We start from the raw sequence: 13,924 nt of genomic DNA on the forward strand, positions 1-13,924 counted from the left end.
AAATATATAACTTTCAAAATTATGTATAGTAACTATTAAAATCACAATGTACTGTCTCAGCAATACCGAAATATACGAATATATTTTTTGACACCTTTTTCAACAGATATTTTTATTACATAAAATCCGTTGAAGTTATTTTTATGTGTTTTTGACAAAAAAATATGTATTTTTTTTAAATAATTTCTGTTTTTCTTGCAAGTCATGTATAAAATGTTTGTCTTAACAACGCAATAAAAGTAAAGGAACTGCCTTAACTTGAAATGCACTTTTTAACGGTTTATTGTGTGTAAGTGCAACTGTCTTTGCCCTATTTGCCCATTGCTCTTTTATGTCAATATATGTACATACATAGATACATACTTATGTGACTATATAGATGCAGTTAATTGCCATAAACCTCAAATATACTCCTTATTGGCGCAATACGCGTGCGGGGCAACACGTGCGCCCTTTTTGCTTGTGGCACACTCAATGCTTTCCAATTCGAACATACGCTCATTGACACACGCATGTATGCATGTGTGCATGTGGTGGTGCGAAAAATTTCTTTCGCCCACTTCACCTTTCACTGAATCATAATAACTTTATAAATAGTTGTTTTTCTGGTTAAACTCAATTTTTCTTTTGTGAAGCCATAAAAATTGTATAAATTAAGTGAATAATATTGCGCATTTGATCAAAAGAAGTGCGAAGAAATGTAAGAAGAAAATCTTAACTGCGCTACATCCTCCTTTGTTAGACTGGCTCTGGCTGCACCGCCCCCACATTTAATATTATGTACTAATACAAATATACGTTTGTATTTTAATCGGTCGCGCATGTTTTCTTCACTTCTTCAACAATTATTTCTTTAGATTACATTAAACGGCTTCAAAGTGCATTAAAATGTTCTTCAATTTATCTCAAATGCTCTTAAAGAGCGGTCAACCGTTTTTATCACTTTATTGTAATACTGTTGTTGTTATTTATTTATTTGGTGTTCAACTAAAAATACTTACAAACAACTCGAGGGTCTTTGTGTCGCTGATAAAGCAGTAATTCGCCAATGCAAATAAATAGCTGAACAAATATAGTACTTATCAGTATTAAGGGTGTGTCATTTTAACATCAATATTGTTTGGCAATGCTTAAAAAATAAGGAAAAAATTGGTATTTCTTATTAGGTGATCTATATATCGAATTTGATAAAGATATTGACTTTTATATAGATTTTTTTTATCGACAAAATATTTTATTTATTTAAGTTAAGAACCATACCAGGATAAAAATATTATCGGACGCAAATTGTCTGACTTGTCTTCGACAAGGGCACTTTCTTCACCAATGTCCAGCTTTTTCGAGATATATATTGAAATAACTCGGGAGTCATACTTTCGGCGAACCAGTGGAAATAGGCGGTGATATCATTAACCGCTTAAAAATTGTTTTTGACTGGCTTAAAGCGCTTTGCCGATTTATGAGCGTCTTACTTTTAAGGTATCAAAGCGAATTAAGTAGCGTAGCTATCCAAGTGAGTTTTGATTGATTGTTATCATGAGATCGGCCATTTTAATATAACCTAAACTAAAGTTCCATACCTCATTGACACGCTCACTCCTTTAAGGCTTTAAAATCACCGTTAGCGGCCTGAAAATGGTTTGATTCCACACATTAGGACTACAAAACCTTTAACATAGAGTTTCTTAAAACCACTAACAGCGTCGTGATTCGTTTAATACTAAATGAAGTCTTCAATTAAAAAGATGTTCCATTGCAATCTTCAAAGTATAAACCTTTATAAGAAAGTGCCATTGGTTATATTTCCTTTAATTTGTTTCACCCAAATCGACAAATATATCTGGTACTGAACAGTGTGAATATGAAATCTATCGCCTGGAGTCAAACACGCAACACGTCGGGGTCTAGAATTTCAAATCATTTCTTATATTCACAACCTTAAAGTTTGGAAGCAATATTATATCCTTTATAAATTTCTACTTGAAAATTTTTTATAAAAATATTCATCATAAAAAGCTCTGCTTACTGAAGAGAAATGTCAAAAGAACGGGAAAAAATATAGCGTTCTTTGCGCTGCCTGTCGGCCTTTTTTTTAGCGTCGTTTTGAAAAAACTCTTTGGTTATACTTGATGGAATATTTTTGAACTCAAATCGTAAGCAGCACACCTCGAAAACCCCACAGACCTCTTAGCACAGTAATCCCGAATTTTTCCTTGAGATTTGTTGAGGTGACAGTGATTAGTCTATGACCTTGTTTAGTCTATTTTTTTTGAGTTGTCTGCTGTTATAAACTCTAATAAACTCCACAGACAACAGTCCCGAGTGCACTTCTTATGGACAATATTTGAAAACTACTAAAAAMCAGAAAATGTTACTATTTGAGGTTATGTCAATTTTAATTCAACAAAGAATCACTCACTGTTGTATATACATAAATGTAAACACATGTAAGAATTAAAAGAAATAAACTTCAACTGACACCGTGAGTGTGTTTTAAGTTATGTAAACTGTCAGTTTTTTTTTTTTGCATCGAGTAATTCTGCCTTCAAACGAAATTTGTTGCATAGTTTAACCCATTAGTTAGACCTTTGATTTAGTCGACCGCAACACTTTTGTTGCATTCATGTTACCACATCAAAGTAAAAGCTGCAATAACAGTGCACATCCTACATAAATATTGTAAGCAATTTATTGGGTCACTAGTTTGATTTGGTAAAGCTTCGAACTCATCAATTTGGACATAAATTGCGTTTAACATCACTTAACGCCCAAAAAATGTAATTACAAGGAAACTAAAGCAGCATGTGCCAAACATAACAACAACAGCATAATATAAAGTGCAATGTAAACAAAAGTGGGTAAAATTTGGAAAAAAATTTAAGAAGTTTATACAATTTTTGAGGAAAAATTTTAGAAAACATAACAAAAAATTTTTTGAAAAAACCATATTAAAAAAAAAATTAAATAAATATTGAAAATAAAGTTAGATAAATATTGAAAAAAAAATTGGAAAAAAATTTAAAAAAAATTGGAAAAAAATTAAAAAAAAAAAATTGGAAAGAAAAATTTTCGACAAAAATACAAAAAAAAAAACAAACTTCAAAAAAAAATCAAAGAAATAAATCTCTAATCAAACCACCAACAGTTCCAACAGTTGCCGTTTGCCTCCTGCCGTTTTTGGCCAATTTGTCTGCCAGCAATTTATGTTGGCCACTCAATTGATAGTTACAAATGTATACAACATGTTTGTATGCAATTGCATTTACAATTTGATTGTATATACAATATTATTGGCTCATCATAGTGCGCTTGCAGCAGGGCATTTGGCTGCTTGTAGGCCTTTTTGGGCCAACTTGTACACGGTCGAAAGCGTCAAGCGTAAACAAGTGTTGTTCCTCTTTCATTTGACTTTTTGTTTGCATTTGCTAGCGTTATGGTTGTTTAGTTTTCACTTTTGGTTTTGCGATTCCACATATAAGGATTTATGCCAAGCGTCAAATCGCTTAACACCTCATTACAATCGATTGTGTCGGTGGCATAATGTTTGTGGATGCTTCGAAAGTAATGCTTCACAAGACCACAAGAAATATTGATGCTTATGTAGTGGGCACGTATGTAAACATAYATRTAYATATATATGTTTAAATGGGTATGTRTCCAATATCTATCAACATTATAGTAGTGCACTCAGAGTGATGGTGATGCTCTGTTCCAAACATGCCTTTCCTTCATTTTTACTCCTTTGCTTACCCAGCACACATACATTCAATACTATTTTATAAATATTTTTTTCTTTTTCAATATTAGCATACCCTTCATGACATAGTATTTTCAGTATTGGAACCTAAACTACTTCTCTAGCAATTCAACGCCAGCGAATATTGACGTTGATTGAATTTTTACTGGTGGTATATATCACCTGTAATGAATGTACATAGATGTGTATAAGAGACAAATTTTTACTGGTGGTATATATCACCTGTAATGAATGTACATAGGTTCTTCAGCTGTTATCAAGGATCTCTTTTGCCTAGAGGTCGTTACTTTTCCAAAAGATATAGGTCTTTTGTTAAGAGCCTAGCATTGATACGCTTCATACCCGAAATATTACCTAAATGTTGATACTTTTCATAGCTAAAACATTAAAGGGTAAGGTGGGTTTGAAAATTTCCAAAAATCGATTTTTTTGCTTTATTAAATTCTACAATACCCCTAGAATATAGTCGAAAATGTTAAAGTTGATCTGAGTAATARTTTCGGAGATACAGCCTTGAGAACCTGTCCACTCAAGGCTAGCTGCGCTAAGTGCCCTGTCTTTAAACGCGTTTTTCTCGAAACTGTGTTTTTGAAGACGGTGGACACGATTTCTCGAAAAGTTATCGACCGATTTAGTTTGTATTGTGTACATGTTTTTGAAATAATATTATCTAGTTATTGAACGAAGGRTTTTTTCTTGTTTCATTACAACTTATTTTTCTGACCAAAAAATGCCGAATGAGATTTTTGTTCAAAGTCCGAGAAAAGAAGGACAATTTTAATATTTTTTTATTTCCTACGTTCAAAAACGAGGTTTAGATATGTATGTACTAACAGAATATGCTTAGTTTTTTTAATTTTATATGAACCAATAATAAGTTATGCTGTCCACGGCGAGAGCACTGTTTTGAGAGACACCCAGGGAAATGCGGTCTCAACGGCGGAATTTTCAACATTTTTGTATCGAAATTTCAGGAGATATTGTTTCCACCTAACCCCTTAACCAAAATGTTTTGTTCCTCTGCTATCTCTCTGAAGCCATCTCRACGATTTTCTTTAACTTTTTCGATGTTATGTTATTCATTTATTAAGGTGGGTGGGCAACACGCAATCTGATGGAAAAAATTTATCGATTCGGCTTGCGCGTGCAGTCGAAATAGACCAGTCCGGGTCAAATTTGATCACGAGCTGGTAAGATTTCGTTGGCATTCTAAATACGTTCTAAATACGAAAACTGATATTTTATAAGGCGGCTGCCATTTAACTCATAGTTCCAACTAAAGATTTTGCTACTAGTTTTTAGGGTTAGGTTCTGAGAAAGTCATTCTTCCTTTTCGTTGTTTAGCACCAATTGAAGAATCCAAGTGTAACCAGCCTTTTCACCACCTGGTCTATTCAACGGAGTGCAGGTCTTCCTCTTCTTCCTCCGGCGGTTACTGCGTCGAATACTTTCAGAGCCGAAGAGTTTCCATCCATTCGGTTGGCATAATCTAGACAGCATAGCCGCTGTCTCTTAATTCACTGAACTACATATGTCAAGGTCGTCGTATATCTTGTACAGCTCATCGTTCCATCGACTGCGGTATTCGCAATTGCCAATGCGCAAAGAACCTTAAATCTTCTGGAGAACCTTGCTCTCGAAAACTCGCAATGCCGATTCATTAGATATTGTCACATAAGGTCTCGAATATAAGGAATTACTTCGATTATGAAATACAAAGATATGCTTAGTACTAATTGTAGCAGTTTTCTAACGGATTTCAAAATTTACATTATTTATTTTAAGTTTTGCCTGCGTTCGCTCATCAAAGGTATAACATCTTTGTCATGGCAGCAGCTACATTTTCTCTCATTTTGTCTTTGTGGGTTTGTGTAACAAGAGATGTGTACATATGTATGTATGTCTTCATTCTGATTGATGTCTATTTGATACACCGCCGTCTGATGGGCATAAATACGAGTTGGGCTCTTCGTCTAGCGTGTCAGTCTCCCATTTTTATGCTGCTTCCTTTGTATAGACGTACATATGTATACATATATGTATGTATGCTTAAAGTGTATATAAGTATGTTTCTATTCTTGTCTGTATGTGCTAAGACCTACCATATTGACAACTCTGTATCTCTGTAACTCGTAATTTTATTTATTTATTTATAAATTGCGGCGTTCAAATAGAATGGGGATACACAGTCACCTTCTAGCATTGACTAAAATCGAACAAACCTAAAAAAAAAAAAACATGCATTTCGTCTATATTATTTGAATTCTATGAACGAAATTGAATGTTACGCATCATTGCGTGCATTGAACTCACAGACAGACGACTGCTCTACATTTGAGTACATGACAGAGGAGACGGTAGCGGACACGCACCCGCATTTGACATTTCCATACTGGTTGCTTTATGACGACATTTACATGAAAAAAAAAAAAACAACAGAGTTTACGCAAATTGGAGATGTAAAGGCTTGGCTGTGGGAGCTTGTTGCTCGGCTTCACTTAACAATTAGGCGATTGTGGGTGCTGCTTGGCGTTTACTCTCAATCAGTCGAAAATAAATTTTAATTTTTGCAGCAAAATCTTTAATTTATTTGAATATTTGCACGAATTTCCCCTATATAGCAAAGCCATCAATTRATGACATGCCATTTATAATCCATATATCAGCAGGCATATTTTATAACCTCATTTTTCATATATGGAAATGCGAAATTATTGACAATATTTTACTGAAAATACCATTTAAACTGAATTGGTGATCCATTTCGATGTTCCCTGCTTTTTTTAAGAAAAACACAGAAATTTCAAATTTAATACATTTATTTTTTGAAGTTTATCGCTTTCAAATGTTAGCCGCGGCTACGTTGCATATGGTCCATGCGTAGAGTCCAATTTTCGATGACTTGTTCGAGCATTTCGACTGGTAACTAACGAATGACATGGGTGATGTTTCGCTTCAAGGCCTGAATCGAAGCGTGTTTGTCCGCATAGACTTTATATATCCTCACAAAACGAGCCTAACGGTGTGATATCACACGACTTTGGTGGTCAGTCGACCGGTGACTTGTTGAAGGCAAATGTCGCCGAGATCACAAGCTTCAATTTCAGGCATCAAACAGTCGGTTATCATATCATATCGCGATAACGGTCGCCATTAACTCTTACTTTCTCACCAGCATCATTTTTGAAGAAGTTTAGGGGCGATGATTCCTTCGATCCACAAACCACAACAAAGCGTTGTTTTTTAAAAGACAACTCTGGAATCTCTTCAGGTTGCTCTTCGTCCCAAATGCGCAAATTTTGCTTGTTTACATACTCATTGAAGCAGAAAGGAACCTCATCCCTGAACAAAATTTGGCTCAAAAACGTCGCATCTTCTTGGAACTTTTCAAGAGACCATAAAGCACATCGATGTCGTTTGCGCCAAGTTGTTCCATACATCAGTCCAAGTTTCTGTGAACAGACGACATAAGACAATACGCCGACCAGACCTCAGACGCAACTAACTTGAGACCTTCTCTGACCGCCATTCACATTGGAGCCATAAACACCTTCACCCACTCCTTAACAGTGAATGGAGTAATTTTGGACAACCCATCACACTTTGCAGACGATCTCTAGTTCTGTGAGCATCGAGAGTGACCCTTGCGCAGCTTCGTTCTGGAAACTTTAGCAGGTTAAATTTCTACTTATCCAAAATCGACCCCGACATACCAAATATATTTATGATCAGCATACAACGAGTCTCCACATGACTCTTAACGACCTATTTGCATGCCCAGCTAACCCTACATATCTGACACCCCTCTCTCTATGATCCGACACCGTCGAAACAGCATGTTTCCTGTGCATTCCGTTGGATGATCTCGATGATAACTTATTTGAACCTTATCACTAGATAACCATTACAATAACAACACAACACAAATCTACCGGTCACCATACACAGAAACACCGGTCTCACAACAGTCGAACGGAACTGTGACCTGCTTTTTTATCCGGCCATGGAAAGATCTCACAAGAAAAAGAAGATAAGCAAAGTTTTCACTTCCAGAGCCAGAAATTTTCGACCAACCTCCGGATTTCGAATTGACTATGTAAAACACAACSTGAGATTAAATTTTTATTTTGAAATTTAGGTATATTACATGTATTATATATATTCAGAACACATTGGGTAAAATCACACACCGTAACTKCGCAGAACTCCTTCATTTCTCAATCTCGCTGTCCACATGCACTTCTTCGGAAACGCTCTCAAAACAATCATCCACTTCGTTGAGCGTACGATTACAATACACCGAGTATACGCTCCAAGCGCTCCAACCCTGACGCCGCTGTATAGTCCTGGCGCAGTCCACCGCCTCGGTTATGTCATCCAGCAGCAAAGCGCTACATTTGACATTGCACTCATTGAACGCGTAATATTTGGTGCCATTGTCCGGTTGACACCAATAGCGACTGCTGATCTGAAACAGACCATAGTCGCCGGAGCCGTCCGCATTGCGATTGCCGAYGACATGCGTGTTGTAGCGACTCTCGTAATGGGCAATGCACAGCCACAGCGACAGCTCCGATTTCGGCACATCCAATATGTACAATTGGCCGGCGAGTTCGCAGCGTTGCAGACGTCGCGTCTGGGTGGGGGCGGGTGCGTRCACAAGCAACAGCCAAATGCAGCAACAAATGGTTGTGATTGTGGTGGCGACGGTGGTTGTGCTGGCAGCGGCAGCGGCTATAAATGTTGGCAGTGATCGTTGCGCGGCTGTTGCTGTTGACACTTCTTCGTGCCGACGGCGGTGACGCGTTACGTTTTGGCACTTCATTWGCATGACGTTTTTTGATTAATGAAAACGAATTGGGGAAATAGTTTTGAAGMGTGCGCGTTGGAAATTTATACGAATGCGGATGTAGTTGATTGGCGATAGCTGTCTCGTCGCTGGTAAATGTCGTACTGCGCTATAGCGCATCGTTGTCGCATGCGTTTGGGGAAGTCAGTAGCAAAAGTTAATTTAAGAACCAACAACAAAACTATGGTCAAAACCGGTTTTATGTTTTGCGAAAATTCATTATGGTAATTACATAGTGTGACTGCCGTTTTTGTTGTTGTTTTTTTTTTTTTGTTATGGGTTGCACTATTACATTCTGGACGTCCTCGCCAGCGGCTTTGTTGCGGCTAGTCGTCTCCGCTTCTTTGCCCCCACAGTCAGCTGCGATATCGCACATTTTTATTTATTGCAGTTGGTTTTGATCATTGATGTATTTAATAATGAATATTAAAGAATAAAAGTGGCGTGAGAATTATTTATCGTTATCGCCGTTGCGCGCATCTTTGTTTACTACTACAGTGGCGTTCAAAACACGAACAGCTGACTACGCSGCACAAAGTGAATGGAAAGATGTTTTTTTGTATATAAAAATGTAAATTCCGACTCATAATTAGTAATTTTTTTTATTTACTTTTATTTAGTACCAATAACCTTCTATAGTGCTCGCCTAACCGATAACCAGAAGCTCGTTAAACCGTATTTTTAAATTGTGAAAACATGACACTGTGCCTCGAAATCCAACGCAGAATAACTCTTGCCAACACATGCTACTTCCGCTACTTCGGACTGAGTAGGCATTTGAGAAGTAAAGTCATCTCTCGACGAACAAAGGCCAAAATCTACAAGTCACTCATCATCCCCGTACTGCTGTATGGTTGGCAACGGCGAATATCGCATTCGATGGAACGATGAGCTTTACGCGATATACGATGCCATTGACAACGTTCAGCGAATTAAGACACAGCGGCTACGCTGGCTAGGTCTTGTTCCGAATGGATAAAAACACTCCAACTCTGAGAGTATTCGACGCAGTACCCGCCGGGGGAAACAGAGGAAGAGAAAAACCTTCACTCCGTTGGAAAGACCARGTGGAGAAGCAGCTGGCTACACCTGGAATCTCCAATTGTCGCCAAACAGCGAAAAAGAAGAACGWCTGTCAGCGGARCTTATTTATTTCTTATCACCCAAAAGTGAGCACAGAATTTGCACCAGTTGCTAAAGTTCCCTTGTCAAAMAGTKTTTGCATCGTATGAGCCTTTGAAAAGGTTTCCATTGGTTAGGATCCCCTTTGCAGGTCTCAAATAAAACCGATCTCGTTATGTAATACATGGTTTTAAAAGTAAAAATCAGCGCTGCATGACAATCATAATTATAATGTAGTGCCTACAACAACAACCAGGGAAGAAGCATGGTTTTATATTCGGCAAAGAACTATCAAACCGGAAGAGTTCATCCAAATTCTTTAAAAAATGTTTCCTGTCGGTGCAAGTTCAACCAAATCTCGTCGGGCCTACGCCATCCGAACGGAACCGAGTTGATGTCTGGCCTGATTTCTAGATAATGAAAATTAACCGAATCTTATGGTCTTCCATCGGTTCTACATAACTTGGAAAGAAACTCGGATTTATATCCGACAAAGGATTCCACAGATTTCATCCAAATTGTTTGGGGAAGGTTTCTAGTCGCTACAAATCTTATTGCTTATTCTCCCTACGCATTCCGAACGGATTCGAATATATAACCGGCTCTTGAACCWTATAATAACTCYTTCACTGTCAGAACTATTAAATTGCCAATTATTTCTTATGATGTAATCTACAAATTCTCCTCCAAGGAACCCWTTCATTTATTTCTTTCGCGGTAGGAACTATTCAATTACTAATTTATTTTATAGTCCACTAATTCGCTTTCACGGAAAAGAATCGTCGTCGTTCTAATTTTGCTATAATTTTTCCAAAACTACAGATCAACTCCAGGCGCACATATTTAGACTTCCGTAATGCAATAATTAAAATGTACTTTAACATGCTGCTCATTTTCCTTTTTGTTTTTGCTCTTTGACTACGCATGAACCCAGCAATACGTTGCGGTGCCATTGAAGTGCATTAATACCCGCTGGCCCAACACATACTCCCGTACACAGCGGCCACATGTGCAACACTTGCACTCAAGTACCGCCGCCCACCTACTGTGGTGCCTCAGCGCGTTGGCTACGCGCCCATCTAACGTTACATATGCTCTGTCGTTCGGCTTAAAGTGTTCATAATTCACGCAGTGGCGATCGATGGGTGATCTCGCGGCAGCCTTGTGGTGCGCCCAACTGCAAGCATATGCTACCGCGTCATGCCTCATTTATTGGAAAGTAAAAAATAATAATTACAGTTAAAAACAAAGAAACGAGATTAAACACAAAGCAAACACATTGAATTTGTGCGTGTCGATCGTTGGAGTGAACTCTAATGTGCCTCGGGACATAAGTACCACCGTGGATCCGAGTAACATGCAAACAAGCTTGTCTGTGTTATATTATTTGTTTGTTTTGCTCCCTCGTTTGCATCTTAAAATTTGCTAGCCTTTGCAATTGCTCGCTTTTCATGGTTTATTTCCTTAATTTGATCGCTTCAAGTGGGCGCAATTGTGAACTGAAAAAATGTTTGCCAATTCTACATGCTTCTTTTAGAATTTTTTTCTATTTTTTTTTTTTTTTAATTTTAACATATATCTTCCATATGTGTGTGTTTACTGGAGTGTTTAGCTTAGTACGATGTTTCGAAATTAATTTTTTTCTCTCTTCTTTCTTTGCAGCACGAGTCCGAGCACACTGAAGGATGTTACAATGGAGCATTCATGTGAGTATTATGTAACAACAAGCCATGCAAAATACACGGTAGTAGTATTCTATTTGTCTAGGTAATCCATCTAAAGCCATGGAATACAAATAGGCTAACATTCCATGATATATTATAGAAGTTAGGTTAGTTTAGGTTTTCGCAACTGAATTCCGATTGGTGAAACAAACWCAATCGCGTAAGCGGTGWCTACGCCAATCAAGAAACAAAAATTCCTGAAGATAGATAGAACTTTCACATACCGAAGAAGTACGCTGAAATCTTCACAAATGTGTTAAGGCGACTTATTTCGTTGGCAGTTAGTGCCCTTAGTTTGTTAGAGCAATAAAAGCTAAGTGGTTTTAACTTTAGTCTCGAAAAAGCGGAATAACTCTAAAGAGAGTGGCAATATTCCACGCAATTTAAGTAAAAATCATCAGACAAGAAGTTTAATAGCCTTACCGTATCGGTATAAATCAAACGATGGTAAAATCCCTATAAACAGAGAGAGACGAGCTTTGCAAAGGTACTCTCTCCCAAMMACGAAACAAAGGCTAGTTATCCRGAACATTTTACCCTCAARGASCTGTAACTAGCCACTAGCAAGCTYAAGGCYAACAAATCGACCGGCAGTACTATTGAATCCGTACAACGCCTGCTTCGAAGCCGGAATATTCCCTGAATCCTGGAAAAAGTAATGGTTGGTGCTAAGCAGTGSGGGAAAAGGAGATCCCTACTTGCCATCACCATACCGTCCACTATGCATTCTTGAAACGGAAAGGCTCTATGAAAGGCTATTTAAACGCAGACTCGAAGCGGCTATCAACTAAGTTGATGGACTCTCCCCTAGACAACTCGGCTTTAGACACGGCAGAGCAACTCTAGGAGCTATAAAATAAGTAGTTGAAAGTGTAGAAGCCGCACAGCTTAGATGACRTAAATACAAAAGAATAGTGTTGCTGGCGACTTCAGATGTCCGAAACTCTTTCAACAGCGCYAGATGGGTGGAAATGATCGATGCTTTCGAAAGAAGTGTGATCTGCAAGTGGTATATACCGTTGCTATGACGACAGCACAATGCGGTAGGCATTTTCCACCTATATGACTGGAAACCCAGATAATATTGATCGAGTTACCTACCGAGAGTCTAGCTATTGTCTGCTTGCAGGCTGCAGGAATACTTTACTCCCCTAACTATATTAGAAATATATAATAAAAATAAAAAAAAAACGCGAGGTTATACGACCACCTTAAAAATATATCCATGGTTTGAACCCCAATTTATAAGTGAGTTGGGTTTCAAACCCTCAGTCACTCATTTGATAAYCACGTTTGCAACCCATAACATCCCATTTTTGTATATTTTCGCCTCAAATATTTTTCATTATTTGTTCTACTACCTAGTTCAATAACTTTTCATAGTAGGTAACTGAAAAAGTCATACAAAATTTTTGACTTATAGTTGAAAATTAGTTTTGAATTGTGTAAAAAAGAAAAATAAAAAAGAGATTTTTTCATAATCGTACTTTCAAAACTAAATTGMACAACTAATTTAACAAAAATTTCAAATAACTGTAATAAGCCACTCAGTTTTGGAACCACTACCAACACACACACACACACAGCCCATGCATTTGCTGCAAATACCGACAACAATAGCAAACAAATAGCGAATTATAATTAAATAAGAAAAAAAGCAGAAAGGTTTAGAACTTCCAGAGCAACAAAAAAGACAAAACGAAACGTCGCCATGCGTCGCAGTGTGTGCAGCATGAATAGCACACAGGAGTCGAAAGAGAAATTATTCGTCTTCAAGCGCAGTCCACACACGCCGCTCAGCGAGACGGACTCGAGTGCGGATGGTAAAGCGGAAGCGCGCTGAGCATATGAAGTTTTATTTATTTTTTTTTTTTTCTAATTATTAATTTAAGTTAAAAAATATAAATAATGTTTTTTTTCTATATTTTTTCCTCTACGCAGATGGTGTTGGATTTCCCTGTGTAAGCCTACAGGGCCACGGCACGACCTCGCCGCCGGTGCAGGGTCGCTCCGTGCGCGAATTCGAAGAGCAAATGGCATCGCTGCGCAAAGAGAATTTCAATTTGAAGCTGCGACTATATTTTCTCGAGGAAAGTGTGCCAGGTTATCATCAAGCGAATGCCGAGGGTCATGAATCGCTTATGAAGCAGCTGATTGAGACAAAGGTAGGAACGATTTAATAATATGAAATATAATTTAGAGTTTATTGGTTATTATGAAACGTTTATTTTTTTGCAGGTTGAAATTGAAATTTTACGTAAGGAACTGGARCAGAAACAGGAGTTATTAAAGGAAGCTGCGCAGGCTATGAATCACATGGAGGATATACAGAAAGAAACTGAGTCAAAGGGGCAGGCTTTTATTGAGGAACTGAAGCAGAAGATACAGTTTTTGGAGGTGAGTAAAAAATTAATAAATTGGAAAGGGATTTTAGAAAAAGAAAGCGTTGAATTTAGGTTAAAGAAAAAAAAA

The 13,924-nt window shown here is 37.5% G+C and overlaps 2 protein-coding genes across 5 annotated transcripts in view; one reads left to right on the forward strand and one right to left on the reverse strand.

The window, feature by feature from the left end:
- Positions 1-13,924, forward strand: part of LOC108971755 (centrosomin) — a 51,983-nt gene that overhangs the window by 26,162 nt on the left and 11,897 nt on the right. For 3 of the 4 annotated variants that reach the window (XM_018938016.1, XM_018938021.1, XM_018938017.1), the window contains exons 2-4: positions 11,391-11,434; positions 13,394-13,617; positions 13,691-13,849. In XM_018938016.1, the coding sequence (XP_018793561.1) occupies positions 11,391-11,434; positions 13,394-13,617; positions 13,691-13,849 (427 nt within the window). Of the gene's footprint in view, positions 1-11,390; positions 11,435-12,864; positions 13,276-13,393; positions 13,618-13,690; positions 13,850-13,924 lie in introns of those variants that run through there. The other variant, XM_018938020.1, reaches the window with a different exon arrangement.
- On the reverse strand, positions 7,940-8,771 carry LOC108971756 (lysozyme 1). Its single transcript, XM_018938022.1, has one exon. It carries the CDS (start codon positions 8,586-8,588, stop codon positions 7,968-7,970), a length of 621 nt encoding a protein of 206 aa, XP_018793567.1. The 5' UTR covers positions 8,589-8,771; the 3' UTR covers positions 7,940-7,967.

The sequence above is a fragment of the Bactrocera latifrons genome, unplaced genomic scaffold (assembly GCF_001853355.1).
Source record: "Bactrocera latifrons isolate USDA-ARS-PBARC rearing strain unplaced genomic scaffold, ASM185335v1 scaffold_359, whole genome shotgun sequence".
Lineage (NCBI taxonomy): Eukaryota > Metazoa > Arthropoda > Insecta > Diptera > Tephritidae > Bactrocera > Bactrocera latifrons.